General features: G+C 36.0%; 2 protein-coding genes across 3 annotated transcripts in view; one reads left to right on the top strand and one right to left on the bottom strand.

Annotated features, from left to right (window-relative positions):
* Nucleotides 1–20,863, bottom strand: part of LOC125661344 (uncharacterized) — a 215,584-nt gene that overhangs the window by 157,330 nt on the left and 37,391 nt on the right. The window lies entirely within an intron of this gene.
* The window catches only part of LOC125650372 (limbic system-associated membrane protein-like), a 172,868-nt gene that overhangs the window by 132,240 nt on the left and 19,765 nt on the right, over nt 1–20,863 (top strand). For both annotated transcript variants that reach the window (XM_048878609.2, XM_048878608.2), the window contains exon 7: nt 18,371–18,664. In XM_048878609.2, coding sequence (XP_048734566.2) covers nt 18,371–18,664 — 294 coding nt within the window. The remainder of the gene's footprint in view (nt 1–18,370; nt 18,665–20,863) is intronic.

Below are 20,863 nucleotides of genomic sequence, written 5' to 3'. Positions count from 1 at the left end.
CAAATTTGTTTAAGGATAAGAGCTATGCATGAGGGAGATAATCCTTAATTTTGAAATTAATTTCTAAATTTTGTAACAGCAATTAAATATACATCCGTATTTTCAAGCTAGTAACGAAGTACTTAGCTACTGATTAACTATATATGATCTGGTATATGTATGTCTCGCATCTTAAAAACTGTGATGAGCTGTATATTTTATTTGATAATTCATAAGTTTTAACTCTAATGAATAGACATAATTACACATTTTAAACTTTTATCAGATAATAATGCAAGTATGGAGTTACCTTAATACCATTTGAAATTGAAATAATCAAAAATTTCGGCAACACCACTATAGTGTCCGATTCAATTTCTTCTTACTATACAACAGGAGAAATAATGAAAGGATAACAGTCACACAAAGTTTTAAAAGAAAGAATGATATTTTTTATTCCATAAATGAGATCATGTGCAGTACAGGCCACGAGTATCCCCCACATCGCACGGTGAGGAACACACGGTGTAAAATGGTCTGTGTTACACCGTACACACATCATGTCAAGATCTATGTATATTTCGATTACACCAGTCCAACGTCTGTAGAAAGTTAGTTCCTAATGTCCTTAGTAGGCGTCCTTGCTACACCACGTCTAACTAGATCGGATTATGTTTCATTTTTAAAGTGAAGGTTTATAATCTTAAGATGTTGTGCTAAATGATGAGAATGGAACTCTTAATTGCAAAACATTATAAAGGGATTTTAATCAAGAAACCGGAAGTTGCCGTTTGACTTTCGATAAATCTAATATTTTCTTAAATTGCAAAAGAGTCCCAACTGCACCACGGCAGTTTTATTTTAAAGATATAAATTTGAAATTTGACCTTTTATTGTTCACGGCCGATATTATAAACTCCGCTCTGCACATCTACCAGTCGAGATGCATTATCCATAGAAATTTGGAGTGTAAATTTGCTACCGTTTCTTAGAAAACTTGCGGACAAATCTCTTGGGAAATAACCCAAAAAATCGGTCATATTTGCCGACCAGAAGTGAATTTTCAAACTAAAAACTGTAGACACGTTTATTGTCTATTATCCCTGAACGTTTTATGAATAGCCATCCAACCATCTCTGAGAAATCCTGCCGACAAAAAATAGGGGGAAATTATAATAATACCTAAAAATTCATTACTAGCAATGAGTAGGTCTTCCGTTACACTACTTCCAGTACACAGTTTCTTGTTCGTATGAGAGCCTTTGAAATATATGTCACAGATGGACGAGCTGGCTGCAACCATGTCAAGCTAACGCATTAAAAAAGTCACAATGTAGATATAAAGAGTTTATTATGTACAATATCTCATAATGAACATTGTCCAAATTCCACAAGTGTCCATGATCTTGGCTCATTAGCTTATACCTTTGTGAGGTCCCTTGACTGGTGTACCCACTCCTGGAGCTGACCTTTGTGGGGTCCCTTGACTGGTGTACCCACTCCTGGTGCTGGGCTGTCCTTGTACTACATGATTACTCTCCACATCCTGCATGTATACACTGGCTGCAACCATGTCAACCTGACAGCAGACTGACTCATTAAAAAGTCACAATGTAGATAGCAAAGAGTTTATTATATACAATATTTAATAATTAACATGATACTAAAAGCCACAAGTGTCCATTGTCTTGGTTCTTTGGTTTAGCCCTCTGCGGGGTCCCTTGACCGGTGTACCCGCTCCTGGTGCTTGGTTGTGCTTGTGCTACACGATTACTCTCCACATCCTGCATACATACACTGGCTACATCAGGATAACTGTAGACCACAGGGAGACCTGTTTTGATACACATACATAAAATGTAATATATTACTTGTACGCACTGAGTGGCGTTACATTACACATAAATACACACAATATTATCTGATTTGCAGATAATGTCCTGTACATGCCTTCTGTTTAAGACAATACATTTATACTTTTGTCTATTGGAAAGACTCCACAAATACATGAAAGTTTTACATTGCATTGCTATGTATTTACAAACATTGGACAAAATCTACTTTATGACTATAATATTGCACCATAATCTGAACACTTGGTTCAATTAGTACCATTTTGATACGAATGAAAATCACATGTCTTGTATGAAATTAAGTGGTCATTAGAATGAGTTAACATACCGCTTAAAGATACTGATGCTTTGTTCTTGACTTGATTAGTTCGGTTTAGTCATGACGCTCAATGGGAACAAACTTTTCTATTGCCACATATTACACCCGATAATTATAATATGTAGATGTTTGTGTGTTATAACCTTTTGTAATTTAGTTGTAGTTTTAGTTTCCTTACTTTTCTAAGTAAATATTCTATCGTCCTGAAGAAAGGACAGGTCGTCCCGAAAATTTGAGAATCTCTCTGGGTACGAGTTAGCTTTACTATTTGTCAACGTAATTGGGTTAACTCGTTCCACTTGAGATTAATTAAGTTTATTGTTTTACTTTTCGGACATTTTGGATCAGCTCTTTGGACGAATAAGGCATGTCCTAATTCGCTCCACTTTTAACATTGATTGGCAAGCCTAAAGACCAAAAACATGTAGTCTGCGTTGTAAATACGTTTGTAGATTAGTGTAGTTGTAGTGCTAGATGAATTTATATGTAGTTTTTGTTATTATGCTCTGTTGATATTGACCACATTATGTAATTGTTTTCGTTTGTCCTGAAGAAGGGACGGGTCGTCCCGAAAATTTGACAATCTCGTTGTTCGTGTCGTTGGTCATTTTAGTGCTTTGTATATATATATATATATATATATATATATATATATATATATATATATATATATATGAAGAATTTGGTAAAGTACGACTTGGTATTCGTGCAGCTGGATTATCAAGTTATCTAATCTCAATACCCTGCACTTCCTTTACCGGCGTCATCAACACAGAGATCAGCAGCCATAAAGGTTACGGAGACAAAACAATCAAAAATCACTACAATCATTCCGCCATTTTGCAACGAATTACGATAATTTCCTAAAAGCAAGCAGATGAGCAAAGGGTTTCACCTTCCAGAAGCCCGGATCGATGTAAAATACGATTCTCGCCCCTTCAGCAGAACCTGTGTACGACGTCATTGACAACATGGTCGAACAATCATCCAGGGACAATTCAACAAGCGGTGAGTCTGTAGATGATGTCCCCAAATTGGACTTGGATATTTTTTAATCAATCCAGTCTGCTCTTAAAAAATTTTCATTACCAACCTCCCCCAATTCCAGTTATAACATAAATTTTGATTCTTTTTATCAATTACTAAAAGAAATAATACTATTTCATTTTATGATATGAATTTGGATCTGAACACATGGAAGGGACTTGATGAAATATTTTGTTTATATATAGAGTCACACCTTTTGAAAAACGAAAAAATACATATAGTTAAAATGTGGTGCATTGCTTTCATGAATATGATTCTTTCGGATTTCTATAAAAATACCTACCAAAATGTGCAACACTCTGGAGGTGTTAATCATTTGTGCATATACTAGTCTTTTTACAGCCGGCTTGGTCAGTTATAATGAAATTATGGTCTCTTTGGCTAGGTTCAACACCTTTACTTGGTCTTCGTCCATGTTCATGATTAACGATATTCTCTTACCTTTTTCGTGAAGTTAATTGTTGATGGTATTTGTATGAAAGAACTCGTCTCGGGATAAACATTGACTCCGACAATATATTTTCATCCATTTAATTCGCAGAAAGAATTCAATTTGTATTTTTTAAAGATGTGATAAATTAATGATAGTAAAACTAAACTTTCAGTAAATGATGCATAAAGCTATAAACGTTATTCTTATCATTCTATAAGAAATTATTTTTTATCTTAACTCCCTCTTTTATATTGAGCAATATTGAGGAATTTAAACTTTTGGAAAAATAGTGGTTTCAATTTGTGTATAAATAATGAATGAAAAATATGTGAATCGACAGAGAAGTGCATATAGAATTTGAGTGTGGTTGATTCTACACAATACGTAACTGAATCAGATATTATGGAGTTATTTCACCATCATGAATTTAATAATAATATCATTTAATCTAATTATTTAGCAAAGGAAAAGTACATTGACATTTTATTTACTACATGTAACAATTTTCTAATTTCTATTGTTACACTCGAGGTACACGTGCTCTATCTGTTAAAATCAGCTGACGCCTTGCTGCTTAAGAACTTGGCCGCAGACCACGGGAAAATGTGTATTAAATATTTGCATTAAAAAAAAAAACGAAATTCTATGGCGTGTCGATTGATTTTTTTAAAACAAAACTTAAGACAATTTTTTTTTAAATTAACAAAATATTTTTATAAGTATTTGATTTAAATTACAACTGAAAGTTTGGAAAAGTTTGAACTGCATGACTGGTTGCTTCAATTCTAAAGTTATTAAAATGAATTTATTGTGGTGCTCAGAAGTTTAATCATTTTGAGTCCCACAAACATTGAATGTGGTAATGCACGATGTTTTCGGTTCGCTTCAATTTTATGCTAACACAAATCAGTTCACAAGTGCTAGTATCATCGCCGATCGATTGATTTCCCGATTGTGGACACGGGTGTACAGGTATACGTGTCTTTAGATTTGAAAGGTCCACACAACTGCTATAGAATACGCAGAACTCGCAAATTCAAAGACGCCGATATTTATCTAGGCCCACGCTAAAGCATGGACCACCACGGGACCCCGTGTGTGTGTGTGTGTGTGTTTTTTTGGTTTTTTTTTACCTGTACTGTATTTTGATCGGTGATATTCTGTCTGCACGTAGAAATTTTTGAAGTTTTAGATATCGCTGTTGACATTAGCTTGTATCTCTAGTGATATTTTGGTCGTTTTCCAATTTACAGACCGACGGTAGAAAAGTAAATTTTACAGAAATTATGCATTTAAACGTGTAATACGTAAACGGATTACGAACTGTTTGCTGCTAGCACTGAACATTACATCTGTTTGTAAAGAAGTGCCCAGGTCCACACCACTTTAAGCCGAGTGACTGCATAGAGGAGTTGATAAAAGCAACTCCCAATCAAAGTACTGAAAGTACTGAAAAGCGCTAAGCTGACTTCATGAATTCTGTATGTAATGTTAATGAGCAGGAACAACATTGAAAAAAGGTTTATGCATTATTCTTTATTTTCGCATAACTAAGTAGTACATTTTCTGTAAGAAAATAACAAATAAGGATTGGAAGCAATGTCCTGAAACTTTTTAACACGTTGAAATATAAATTTTATATGATGTTAAAACAATGGTCACTATGCTAATTTTGATCCCACACTAAACTAAAACCCTGTCCTTGGATCATGAAATTTACAATTTAAAGGATACCTGTTCTTATTAAATATCTATAATCAGAATTTAGTATCAATAGCATTACCACCGCTGCGGTGGTCCAGAGGTAAAGTCTTCGCTCTGTATGCGGGCGGTCGGGGTTCGAATCCCGGCCGCGACAGACCTAGTTCGTTAAACAGGTAGTGACAGTTCCATCACCAAACTCTCGGCATCAGGTGTGAATGTCACGGGTCCTCGGAGATGGCCTTTAAAACGGATGCCCCGTGTCACAGTAGGTGTGGCACGCTAAAGAACCCTCACTGCTCAATGGCCGTAAGCGCCGAGCATAGACCTAAATTTGAAGCCCTTCACCGGTCTTGGTGACGTCTCCATATGAATTAAAAATTATTGAGAAGAACGTTAAACAAGATACAATCAATCAATAGCATTTAAGGCTATGTTATTCAAATATTTGACAAATGAACACTTTATACCCTGTTTAGCTCCCACCCATATTTCCAAGGCAAGGGTTTCTGATCCGCTCTGCTCCAGTCCCTGGATCATTAAATGCTCTACATAACTATGCATTTTTTTCTCTTACAGATGTGATGTTATAGAGAAGAACATTTTTGGTAGAAAATGTGAAAACAGTTGTAATGGTAGTTTTTGGTATAAAGTGTTCAATTGTTATTACGCAACTAACTTACTGTTGTATTCCAGTTAAATAGTGTATGAAATATGTTTAGAATACAACTGAAATGAAACAAATCAATAGTTTGATACATATATGTAAGTCACTTCTAATAGAAACAAACAAACAAACTGGACAAAAAAGAAAAACACACATAACCACATACACTAACAAATGCCACATGTCAAAACACACCAATAATGCAGGATTATGAAACGCTTTACATCTATTTCATTACCTTACCAGAAATCATTTAAATACACCCATAAACATGCATCTGTATGACTTGTACTACAGAATCCAGTGCATAATTATCTGTAAATAGCAATCAAACCATGAAAGTGGAATTATTTTTTGTAATCAATAATGAAGTTATTTTTAATTCAAAATCAGGTTGGAGAGAATCTGAATCCAAATAAGTCCGATAAATACATGTATAACTGAAAACAAAATTTAGGAAGTTATTTAGAAAAGATGTTCATCATACATGTGCAATATTACTTTGAAACTGAATACTGCGTCATCAACAAGAGTGGAGATAATCGGTTAAAAAGCTCTACAGAGCTTGTGTTTGACATGTTGAATGTATATAGTGCCGACTTTAAATAAAATTTACTTTACTTTAGCTCATTTTTAACATTAAAGTTAGTGCAAGAGGATATACTAATTCAAATATGATGATGAGTTAGACTAACATATAAACATGGATTTACATTTAGCAATTGTAGTGATTGTTTGTTATACGTAAATCTAAAACAAAAACAACCCCAAAACCCAAGAGTTTGTACACAGGTACATCAAACGCTGTACTCATCAACTTCTGTGTATTACACTTCATGTGTAAAAGCTCATATTCATATTGCAAAGGAGACTCATCCGTTTGTCTGAATGAGACATAATACACATTGCTATTGTTTTAATTTTATAAAACAGTTCTTTATATGAAAATGCTAATAACCTTAGCAAAAAAACCATAAGATTCGAAGCTTGTGTAGGAGTTCTAATATGAAAAAAAAAAAGTAACAGAAGTGACTCGCAATAAATATGCAAGATTTACAACATGTAAATGTAGCTAAATGAGAATCCCAAACTAGGCACTGAAAAGTTACAAAAGTAATTTTCAAACGGTAATGTTCAAACCGATGTTAGAAATAATGAAGAGGCATCTCACCAAAAAACTAAATGCATCTTTTTTATATGAAAAGATCGTTCAGAGAAAACAAAATGTGGGGACAGGGAACAACGACAGTACATCCATGCCCCTCCCCCTTCTTCATCATCTGTACGTTCGGAAATACATGTAGCATATGCATGTCATTGTCAAGTGTTTGTTTGAAGTACAAAGAAATTGAAAACACGATTACTTTTCGTTGTATGTAGCGTGCTGTGGACCGCAAACCATTTCACATTCATGCTTGACACAATGGCAATGTTTATCTAACACTTGTTCTAAACATACATATTTCAGTATACAGCCCTCGTAAAATTCCACGCGATGTTTGAATACTTGAAAACCGGGGTGTTGTCTTCCATAAAATAATATAATATAATATAATGTTGTACCTTTTATCTTTTCCTTGCCCCAAGACTATTATTTTTAGTCTCATTTTTGAAACTAAATCACGAAATCAAATTTGATTGTGTTGACGATGATTCTGAAGAATATCTTGGTCGTTTAGAAATAATAAAGTAAGCTTAAGTTACGCCGTTGCATCCTCTAAATTTCTGCATGACCGACTTACATATATGATCGGGGAAGGTGTAAGCAGTTACGCAATATCATCCTTCTGAGACACCGATCTCTGTCCTTCACTGTCAAAGCATAATCGTGCACAAATTCTTTCTCGTTCACAATGGACGCGGATCAGTTAATTTTTTTACTGTGTTGCACACATTTTTGCTGCGTCGGACAAAAATTTTACTGAGTCGGAACAGCTGCCAAAACACACGTGGAAAACCCTCCTGACTCGTGTATAGCTTAATGACGTGGCTTATCATAAATTGCACCATTCAAATTGATTTTCCTGGCCTCTAAGCGCCATGCGAAGGTAACAATGCAAAGGCACCCTAGCTAAAACGGTTTCATATACATATTCTTATTCAATTTTAGATTTTGAATCACTTTATTACAGACGCAGATTTAAATGGGAATTTTAACTGAAGAATGACCTGCATCTGTGTCTCACTTTCCCCAAGAATGAGGACAAAAATATCACCCTTTTTATACATATTTTATTCACTGTTCAACGAACTGTATTTCCGGGGGGGGGGGGGGGGTGGATGCAACTGCAGATATGAATGTTATCCCCGTGCTAGATCAGTTGCAAAATTACGACTACTTGAAACACGACTTGTTGACTACAGCGATGCATAAATTCGCCTATAGGTGGCGATAAACCGGAAACATGATGACGAAAGCAAAATCCAACTGGCGACAATAAGCGCTTAAGCTACGCTTATCGCTTAAAAATGACGCAAATTTCAAGGGGTTTGGGGAAAAAATGTAAGTTCTCTAAATAGAATTAATTCAATAAATCTGTAGCCAAGTGACAAGACTTTTGTCCGTTTCCTTATTTTATTATATGCCAAAAGGCAGCAGTGATCTAAAAAGAACAAAGTACAAATAAGTAAACACATTCATCAATTATGTACAAAGGTATATCGAATGATGTTTGGTGATGTCAAAAAGTAACCTAGTACATACAGTTTAATTAAGTAATATGTGCACACAACCTTTGATCACACCACTCAACACTAGAGTCATATGCAAGTATATATAGTGAGAGTAACACTAAATATAACACATGTTACCATTATGTACTCATGATAAAGTGTGAACACTAATAGAGGGCGAAGCCCTCTCACGGCCCAAAGGGCCGTGAGAGTGGATCTCTCCCTATAGGTAACACGTATATACATGTTTAAAAGGAAAATATAGAAAAATAATGAAAAACTATACCATACCTATGGAACTTGAAAATTTTGGTACTAATGGCGTCGATTCGAATATTATCGCGTGGACATGTATATCTCCATTTTGAATCTCGTCTACCCTAGTTCACGTCGTTCTGAGATGTTACATAAAATTCGTAAAAGCATGTAAATCTTATTTTCTTAATCATATATAATCACTCCATGATTAACGCTATGTTTGTTGTTGTGGTTCAAACGCTATGTTTGTAAATTTCCTAAATAACGACGCTGAATATGACGTCACAATGTAATGTTTACATCAATTGCGTTATATTTCCCGCGTTCAATATATAGGCGGATCAAATATCCAAAATTAGGATGCTTTGATACAGCTCCGTCCTCGTGCTAACTTCGGGTTGTTTTTTGTTCTGTTTTGGATATAGATAGTAATGCCAAAATTTGTTTGCTTCGCCCTCAAACACGGTCACGCCGTAAAACATATTACACATAGTCACTACCAACAAGCAGACCCCTACATATATACAGTCAAGAAAAGTAATAGACTTATCCATCAATATTATCACCATCAAACTGATATATCATATCAGGGTCACAAGTCAAAGTTTACAAGACAAGCTACTTCCTTATTATATTAAGAACAACGATTACATACAAAATATAAAGAAGATCATAAGATCATACATATAAATATTTACACATTGTGAAGTCTTATTCATGCAGTTAATGCATTCAATTACCTTTTATGGTGTTCAAATGAAAACAACTCATCGGTAAACAAACAGGAAACTGATATTGCCCACTAAAATCAGAACCTCGACCTAGTTCCGAACTGAGGAAACAATAGTTCCGGAAAACATATAAATTCCACGTTGTTGTTTTCATTACATTGCAATTCAAAATAAAGTTGTGACAATCATATCATTATGCATAACTATAGTTGAAAGGTAAATCATATAATTGTCTTCTTCAATGTCCTATCAATTCTATCCACCTAAATAACCTATTAGAACAGCACACATGCTGCATATGGCGGGAAATTAGTTCACCGAATACACAACTCGGAAAGAAATCATGGAATTCAGTTAAATGCACAATTATCATAATTTACATTGTTGTAGACTAAGTAACAAGTAGCAAATGTACATAATATACACATCTGTATTACAGCAAAGTAATAGTATAAAGAAAAAGGCAGAGTAGTGGTGTGCTCTATGCTGCAGTGTGAGGTAAAATGACGTTAGTCCTCGTCTGCACTCTTAACTACATCCGAAAAATAAGAGAATCACGTTCTGACAAAATTGAAAATTGATATAACAAGAGGTCCATGGACCACATCGCTCACCCGAGTCACCTTGGTCCATATCTGATACTTTTACATATATATTTGCATGTAAAACCTTAGTCCCTATTGTGGCCCTAACCTACCCCTGGAGGCCATGATTTTTTACAAACTTGAATATACACCATGTCAGCTTTCATGTAAATGTAAACTTCTTTGGCCCAATGGTTCTTGAGAAGATTTTTAAAGATTTTCCCTATATATTTCTGTTTAAAACTTTGATCTCCTATTGTGACCCCAACCTACCCCTGGGGGCTATGATTTGAACAAAATTGAATCTGTACTATGTCAGGAAGCTTTCATGTAAACCTCAGCTCTTCTGACGCATTGGTTCTTGAGAAGAAGTTTAAAGATTGTCCCTATATATTTGTATGTAAAACTTTGATCCCCTATTGTGGCCCCATCCTACCCCCCGGGGCCATGATTTGAACAAACTTGAATCTGCACTATGTCAGGAAGTTTTTATGTAAATATCAGCTCCTCTGGTGCAGTGGTTATTCAAAAAAAGATTTTTAAATGATCCCACCCTAATTTTACATTTTAGTGATTATCTCCCCTTTGAAGGGGGCATGGCCCTTCATTTGAAGGAACCTGAAAGCCCTTCACCCAATGATGCTTTTGGCCAAGTTTGGTTGAAATTGGCCCAGTGATTCTGGAGAAGAAGGTGGAAATGAGAAAAGTTTACAACGACAGACAATGGACAAATTTTGATCAAGAAAGCTCACTTGAGCCTTTAGCTCAGATGAGCTAAAGAAAAATAATCAATTTGCACTTGTCCACAAATCAAAAGATTTTGTAATTTATTTCTTCGAAAGTAGAAAAAATTATTGTTTTTACATTTTTCTAAAACAAGAGGCCACCATTTATCTTAAATTTGAAAATTTTAGCGGGGGGGGGGGGGGGGGCACTGCCGCAAGCGCCGAAGATAGGCATCAAACCTATAACCTTCGGCATTTATTTAAAGTAAGAATCACTAGTATTTCGGATATGGTCTTTAAAAATGTAGGTCCCTTGTCACGACAGGAGCTGGTACGCCAAAAAAGCCACACTGCTACCGACTTGAGTCCTAAGCATGGGTCTAGGTTTGTGGGACTTCCCCTACAGTGGTGACGTCTCATTGCTCCTTCGCCGGATGCTTGGCAATTTTAAAAAAAGTTAGAATCACGAGTCGAAATCGGATATTGCCTCCAGGAATGGAAGTCCCGTATCGCGGAGGGTGTTGTCACGCTAAACAAAATCCCTCAGTGCCACTGTCCTGAGCACTGTGGAACGTTCCCTGCAGCTGCTGGTGCCTCATTATGAGTGATAACTTATCAACGAGAAGTCTTATGGGTATTTCAACATAGAAGTTGGACATCGGCCTTTGTTAATTTTTATGCCCCCCCCCCCTCAGTTTTTTGTTTCAAATAAGAGGGGCATGTTGCTTTGGACTTGTTGGCCGGGGTGTTGCTATAACGCGGAACGGAAAATGGAACCGAATTTAAGAATAAGAATGATTAATGTAGCTAAGATAACACCAATAATCGGAAGAATAATACTTTATTATGATTAAAATCTTAATTAGAAGCGGTAATACAATTTTATCTTAAAATTCTGCATCATAAATTGATATTAGCGAAGTTAAACGTCTGTATAAAAATTTACAAAGCGTTTTACAAGAATTTGGAAATGTCGGCATTGTACCGGCTATGGTGATGTCTCCATATGAGTAAAATATTCTCGAGAGGGACGTTACACACTATTCATTCAATCAATGGCTAATAACCTAAATATCCCCCGGGGTCGGATATATACGAGCTCCTGCTACTGTATCTCGCCAATCCCTTCTCTCAGAGTAGCCCTACCCCGGGACAGACCCAGTCTGATTACCACTCAAATATCACCAAAGCATCAAATGAGGTCAACAAACTGGGTTGATCCACAACCACTAGCCACATGTATTATATTCAATCAAGGTAAACTTGTAATTTTCCCTCTATTTGTAGTTTCAAACACCCGTGCATTAATAGTGGCGTAAACCATCCCGCCTATAAATGATAACATCTCAAAAAGTATTTTCTTGGGCAAGACCCTAGATATTCCCTACCAGTTAGGAGTTTATTATAACGATAAGTTTAAAAACCAGGGCACCAACATGTAATGCCCCGTGCCATGTTTTCGTACCTTCAATAGCCTTTCAATAGTCTTTCTTACATACACTCTACTTATTTTTGTTTTAATCTCAGTTTCGTATACATCTAACCCAAAAGCCAATCAAATTATCACAAACCTTCATCAGTGGTAAGGGGGGGGGGGTGAAGATCTAGTACTGGGTCATGGAGAGACCATCATATCGATGGCGGACCAGGGGAGATAAAATAAATATTTGGATCTCATTTGGCCTATTGTTCCTCCCCCATCTCTTTTACGACGGAGAGCTGTCAGTGTGCGAAGTTGGTCGTCAATCTAAGTCAGTAAATTTGTGTACGGTACAAAGTGAAATATGTATTGGAGAATCACTAGCTTCAATACGGTTTTGTTTCTCTCTCCACCTCTTTTAAACGGAGGGGAGACTGTGTCTGGAGTGCCTTGTGTGGTACGTGGAAGTACCGGCACTATTACCCAGCAGTAATCCCCCGGAGGAACAGGAACATAAGATAAATCCAAAACCATTCCAAGTCCTTTATGTCATCCACACATTTGGACTTCCGGTGCCTGTGAGTACCACGTGGCCATCAGTTTGCCCGTTTTACATTGTTCTGTCGGTTCTGGTTATCTCCCCTGGTTCGGATTCACAATGCGGCCATACCATCCACTCTCTCACTTAGACTGTTGTGTGCGCCAGTGTAATGATATTTTGTGTGAAATTGTGATGTGCTATCTGACTAGTGAAACTTTGTATGTAATATGTTGGCATGTAGTACGTTTAATAAAAATTGGATAGCTGGGACTGTTTCAATTGTAATCATAATTATCATCCACAGTAAATCTCCAATAAATCTTGCACTTTTACATTTTGTGTCATTCATCCTCTAGGAAGCAATTCAGGCTTTGAACCATTGGACATGTTCGTATCCGCAAGCCAGATTCTGTTAAATTAATGTTGATTATTTTATTCCCATATTGAAATAATCAGTTTTAATTTACGATATCATGTGTAGTCCTTGTCATACAGGCAGTTCTTTTTACCGAATACCAATACAAGAATTTAGTAAAGTACGACTTGATATTCGTGCAGCCAATCCCATATCTAATCTCATTACCCTGCACTTCCTTTACCGGCGTCATCAACACACAGATCAGCAGCCATAAACCCTACCCACTCCCTTTTCCATCTTACTACTTTACGTGTCAGTATGCACTTCCATAGTTGCAGTAATCTGCGCTTAGCCTTTTTATCTTTACAGATTCAACGCGTCTGGTATTTGGCTAGGTACTCGATCCATTCTATAGAAATACCTTGCCATTCCTCGTACCGCTTTAGAACTACGTCGCATTGCCAGTGTGCTGCGGACCAGAGGAGATAAAAACGAATATTTGGATATCATCTGGCCTGTTATTCCTCCCCATCTTGTCTATGATGACGAAGGGTTGTCAATGTGCGAAGTTGGTCGTCAATCTCGGTACAGTATCTGCAACGCTATTCTTGACATTCCTATCGTGTTCTATCGTGCGTGTATATTATCGTATCGTGCGTGTATCCTATCATATCGTGTTTTGCGTTTATCAGGTTTTCCGTTTATCGTGAAAATCGTTTATCGTATAGCTTCGGAAACTATCGGGATCATATATTGAATCTAATGGAAAAAGTACGATACATTCCGAAAGCTTTACTCGTTTTGTTAAGGAAGCTATTTTTAGGAATCGAGGAATATAGTATATTTGAAGGAGAACACATAAAGCTGCCAATCTTAAAGCAGAAGAAGAGCTACATGTATTTGTCTGTTTAGAGAGGGAATAGGAAGTTCCGATTGGAAAAATCAGTAAACTACATTGTTTATTACATATATTTTAATAAAAGCTCCTTTTCTTCCGATTTTTCCCACCTGTATTCTACTTATATACAATGTACCAACTACTAAACTTGTGCACGCCCCTATATCTGATTTTGTGCATCACCTTTGTTTTGACAGCAAACATTCTCAGGGACATTGTATTTCACACATTTAGAAGATTAAAGGGAAAGGCAACCCTTACCACATTGTTGCCTTTATAAATAAAGTATTACTTACTGATATCGTAAATGGCAGTCTTTAACAACAAAAATCCTTGCTTAACAATTAAATCAATATTAATCTATCTTATATTTCAAATTACCCGCCGATAAGAGAGCGGCCATTGATGTTTAATTTATGACGTCACACCGTCGGTTACGGTTATTTCATCAGCAGCACTGTAAACATGACAAGTCACGAACAATTAAGTTTCGAGCCGTATAGATTTGATCCCGTTCTTTCGCAAGAAGAATTTAAGAAAAGACGTTCAGTCGAGTAGCAGACCAGGTAGATGGTACTCGTTTCTTCATACATGTAAATGTCTCAAACCTCAACTTGTGATTACGCAAATGATGGATCCACAGTTTACATAGTATTTTCTTTTCAAATAACTTTGTTGGATCAGGAATTGGTGTGTGTGTGGGGGGGGGGGGGTCTTTTTTCACACCTCCCCTTCGCATTAGTGCAATTAACTGCTTGACAGGAAGGCATCCACCTATTTACAATGTATTCGTAAAATCGACCACATGCACATCTTTGATGATCTTCGAATCTCATCAAAACCGGAATAGACGGTGTGATGTCAAAATGATTGATTTTTGTGATCTTAAATACAAAAGAGTTCCGCATCATGGCAGCCTCTATATATGGCGGGAATTTCAATTTTAATGTTTTCAAATTAGTACTGAAGCTTATCTAAGCCGTATATCAACAGAATAGTAGGACAAATCTTTATCATATAACTAATCCTATCATTTATCGTGTAAAACAAATTTGGGTTGCCTTTCCCTTTAAGTTTTAAAAGGTGCAAGGGTGTTGCATCTCCCAAAGGTCTGCTCAACTGGACACGACTCAGCTGTTATCGTTGGTTTGTGTTACTTGTACATGTACACTTGTACCATATACCAATAGTCATACGGGTAGATACTGGAAATTTATGCCGGTTTTGATGATTACTTGAATTTTTTACATACTAAATACAAAAAATTTAGCGTTTTAAAATTGCGAATTTTAAGAAAGCCCGAATTTTGTTGGGTTGTTGTTTTTTTTAGTTTATCAATTCAAATAAATATGTTCCAATTACTAATGACTATCAATTATCACTCACAGTGTAGAAATATTTAACGTATGAAGATATGTTGTAGTGCAGTGGATTTTTTTTAAAGCGGTCATAATGAAAATAATTGTAATTGTTGAATGAACGGTGAACTTTGAGCTTGATGCTAAATAACACCCTCCTTGCTACACACAAACTATTACTTGGTTTTATTTCACATTCAAAATACATGTAATAGACATTAGAATAAGAGAGCTACTGAAGCATGATATCACTACATTATATTAAATTTAGTTAATTCCCTGTATAATTTATATATTTAAAAACATTAGGTGACAATAAAAGTTTTAGAATCATTGGCTGAGAAAATTCATATAGATATTAAATAATGAATTAAAACCCGTATATAGTTTAGTTTTCTGATTTTAGCTGTGATGGCGTAGAAAAATAAATAAAATTACAAATATTTAAAAACAAAACCAGCACGGCCGTGTATTAAAGAAATTATACGTTATAGGTATATAATGAATATTGAAATCCTTCAATATTATCATCAATATGATAATGTAATTATGTTGTAGGTATCAAAATTTTGTACTGTCTAAATTTCTTCTAAATTGACAGCATTTTTATCAGGTTTTCCGTTTATCGTGAAGATCGTTTATCGTGTTTTGCGTTTATCAGGTTTACCGTGTATCGTATCGTGTGTGTATCCTATCGTATCGTGCGTGTGTAGTAGAGTGCACCGGAACATATTTTTCCGTATTCCGGGTTTCGTTTTTAGGCACTGTATATAGAGTTCCCCTCCCATGGCGTGAGTTACATGGACGTGAATTACTGCCTTCTTTAGCTGCATGTTGGGTAAGTTGTACTTAATAATTTGATATCTTAATATGTCTTAGATGATGGCAGTTATGTATATCTTTTGTATATTACTTGTCTTAGTTTACAACTTAGAGATATGTTACACAGATAGTCACTGTTTACTGTCTGTGTATTCCCGCCAAAATGTCTTCTTTTATTTGTTTGTTACATCACATGTATGAAACTAGTCCTAAATAGGTATTGAAGTTTTTGAATAATACTCATAAATACTTCTAGATGCCAAATTGTGAGAGTGACATGGCTGTATTATTTAGCCATTATTACATGTCATGTACATTCAGAAATGGTTAGTTATATTGTTTATTTAGTCAGACCATGTTTGCTATATTTAGTAAATCTAGGCACAATATTTGGTATCAACTGGCACTACTATCACAATAGTCATTGTAAGTTATGAGTGAGGAATGTTTGTAAATGTGGATTTCTAGTCAAGGGTCTTGATAGTCATAGTTACATAGGTGATGTACTGTGTTTGTATTATTACACATTAATACTATTTTGTTAGAAATCAAGACACTTAGGGTTGTACTATACTTTAGGTAACATAATAGTAAGCTTGAAGTAGCATCAGTGTTTATGTAGGGTCTACCTACACACAAAACTGAGTATAGATCATATGCACCCTAGTACATGAGCCATTTGGGGTAGCGCCTTTATTAATATTTCTCGATGATAGCTCACATGACATATTCTCTTGTTTACTCATTTATTCTGTTTATTTGTGCTTTAGTGCAGTCATATGTACAACTTGTTCTTCTTTATGTTACAGGTTTCCATATACACTACCACCTTTTTTTTGTAAATAAACTTTGCGAACCAATCCACTCGTTCACTCGTGTATCCTCTCCTATCGTGCGTGTATCGTGTTCTATCGTTTATCATGTCTAGAATAACGTTGCGGGTACTGTACGTAGAAGTACCAGCACTATTGCCCAGCAGCAATTTCCCATAGGAACAGGGGATTAAGATAAATCCAAAACCATTCCAAGTCCCTTATGTCATCCACACATTTGGACTTCCGGTGCCTGTGAGTACCACGTGGCCACTGGTTTGCCCATTTTACATTGTTCTGTCGGTATCCGGTTATCTCCCCTGGTTCGGATTCACAATGCGGCCATACCATCCACTTTCCCACTTAGACACTTGGACTGAACATGTGTGCGCTAGTGTAATGATATTTTGTGTGAAATTGTGATGTGCTGTCTGACTGGTGAAACTTTGTATGTAGTATGTTGGTATGATTGATTGTATCTTGCTTAACGTCTCGCTCGAGAATATGTTGGCATGTAGTACGTATATTAGACATTGGATAGCTGGGACTGTTTCCATTGTAATTATAATTATCATCCACACTAAATCTTCAATAAATCTTGCACTTGTACATGTTGTGTTATTCATTCTCTAGGAAGCAATCCAGACTTTGAACCAGTGGACATGTTCCGTATCCACAAACCAGATTCTGTGAAATTATATATTTTTATCTTGATTAAATGTTGTTTAACGTCCCTCTCGGGGATATTTCACTCATGTGGAAACGTCATCATTGCCGGTGAAGGGCTCCAAAATTTATAGGCCTATCCTCGGCGCTTACGGCTTTTGAGCAGGGAGGTATCTTTATCGTGACACGGGACCTCGTTTTGTGCGGTCTCATCCGAAGGACCGCCCCATTTAGTCGCCTCTTACCATATGAGTGAAATATTTTCGAAAATGACGTTAAACTTATGTAGAAAAACAAAATAAACCCCACGACTAACAATTGACGATATAGATGTACATGCATTTTGATTAAACTTCAACAGCAATAACGTCATCTACAGTGTGGTATTACGCTCACAAATCTAAGGGACGGATCTTAGACGCAACATTAACCATCGCTATAATAATTGGATTTATTTTGTAAAAGAAATAAATCTTATTTTGTTTAAAGTGTATATGATTATGTATGTATTTTTTTTTTTTACAGTCAAACCCGAAGTTCAGGTACTTAATAAAAAGCAAAAACAAGACTTAGGAAAAGACACTATTCTTCAGTGCGAAATATCAGCATCACCTCAAGCGATAGTTAATTGGAGAAAAGGGCATGATGTTTTTACTGCAAACAACTATCACAGAATAACGTCAGAGATTTATGAAAAGGACATTCATACAACAGTTCTTCATTTACGAATACAGAATTTAACTTGGAGTGATTTTGGAGAATACATATGCGAAGCAAGTAATGTACTTGGAAAAGATCTAGAAAGCATGCAACTCTTACGTAAGTATCATACATTCTCATACATAGAATTCTTTATAGTTTTAATCCCAAGGACGATGTGGGTAAAAAACTGTGTAGCAACCAGTAATGATTTAGAATTCTCTAATGATAAATGTTGTATTTATGAATGCATTTGTATTTGCTAATGAAAAAAATTGTATTATTAATGACACACTTAATTCATTCACTGATGAAAAACTCTATCATTGGAGGAGAGACGAATCGTTTATATCAAAAATGAAAAATGCGAGTCGATTTCAAGCATGCAGTGCCGTCCACTAATGATAAAAACCAAAATGCATTAGTGAATGAATTTTACATTTATTAATGATATTCCTGAAGTAGTTGTACTGCACCAAATTAAGAAACTGTAAAATAATTGAATTCTTATTGTATCCTTGTCTCTGATTGGTCAAATTCCAATTGAGGAACGCAAGTTATTTTTGTATAACCTGGTTTGGTATGGGGACACATCTCCTTGACAACCAGATGTCGGAACTATTTTTTTTTCTCTCTCTCTAAATTTACATCGCAGCACTGTTTTCAGCCTCTATGGAATAAGAAAGTCAACGTGCACAATAAGATACTTCGGTTTGATACACATGTTTTCTCGTTGTCAATATTAGCATCTACTTGTACGCAAATCACTGTTGTAAAACATCTTTCTCTGTATGTATGGTCGAATAATAGATTAAAACAAAGATTTTATATTCGAATTAATGATTTTATCACATGACGTCAGACACATTGACATGTGGATCGCTATTTATTACTTGCTTACATATTTTCTTGTGTCGGATTTACTGTTAGCGACAACATTGCATACAAGGGTAAGTTTTCATCTAGTAAAAGTTTTCACAGAGTTGAAAGCCGTAAATTGTTGCATTTTCTGATATTTGAAAATTTATTTTGGGTAGGCCTAAACAATGCATTTTCCCGTATTTTCTCGATCTGTCGGAGATGAGCGACTTCAAAGTCGATCTCTCTATCTCTAAAGGGCAGCGAAATACGCATTGCATGGATAGTCTACACATATTTTCTATCATGATAAACTTCACTTTCGATACAATATTTTGATAAATGGCTAGGCTCCGTAAAACTAAGATAAAAGATGGCGACCTTCGGCTTCGCAGCTAGACGCTTCGTGTCGCTGTTGCTAAGTAAATCATTGCGCGGCTTAGTTGACTTGTATTTTTCCGAGTTTATGTACATTTTGATAAACGAAGGTGAGCATCTTTGTCTCTTGCATTAAATTATAAGGAATGACTTTAATTCTGGGGCAAGTTATACGAGTATAACCTGGTTTGGGTCAGTTTACGCTTTTTTAGCTCACCTGAGCTGAAAGCTCAAGTGAGCTTTTCTGATCATCCGTACTCCGGCGTCCGTCCGTCCGTCTGTCCGTCCGTCTGTCCGTCTGTCCGTCTGTAAACTTTTCACATTTTCAACTTCTTCTCAACAACCACTGGGCCAATTTCAACCAAAGTTGGCACAAAACATCCTTAGGTAAAGGGAATTCTAAATTGTTAAAATAAAGGGCCAGGCCACCTTCCAAGGGGAGATAATCAAGAAAAGGTAAAAATAGGGTAGGGTCATTAAAAAATCTTCTTCTCAAGAACCACTGGGCCAGAAAAGATGAAATTTATAGATAAGCTTTATTAGGTAGTGCAGATTCTAAATTGTTAAAATCATGGCCCCCGGGGGTCGGATGGAGCCACAATAGGGGGTCAAAGTTTTACATACAAATATATAGGGAAAATATTTAAAAATCTTCTTCTCAAGAACCACTGAGCCAGAATAGCTGAGATTTATATGAAAGCTTCCTTATATAATGCAGATTCTAAATTGTTAAAATCATGGCCCCCGGGGGTCGGATGGGGCCACAATAGGGGGTCAAAATTTTACATACAAATATATAGGGAAAATATTTAAAAATCTTCTTCTCAAGAACCACTGAGCCAGAAAAGCTGAGATTTATATGAAAGTTTCCTTATATAATGCAGATTCTAAATTGTTAAAATCATGGCCCCCGGGGGTCGGATGGGGCCACAATATGGGGTCAAAGTTTTACATACAAATATATAGGGAAAATATTTAAAAATCTTCTTCTCAAGAACCACTGAGCCAGAAAAGCTGATATTTATATGAAAGCTTCCTTATATAATGCAGATTCTAAATTGTTAAAATCATGGCCCCCGGGGG

Source organism: Ostrea edulis, chromosome 5, assembly GCF_947568905.1.
Source record: "Ostrea edulis chromosome 5, xbOstEdul1.1, whole genome shotgun sequence".
NCBI lineage: Eukaryota > Metazoa > Mollusca > Bivalvia > Ostreida > Ostreidae > Ostrea > Ostrea edulis.
This window is presented reverse-complemented; position numbering and strand designations above follow the sequence as displayed.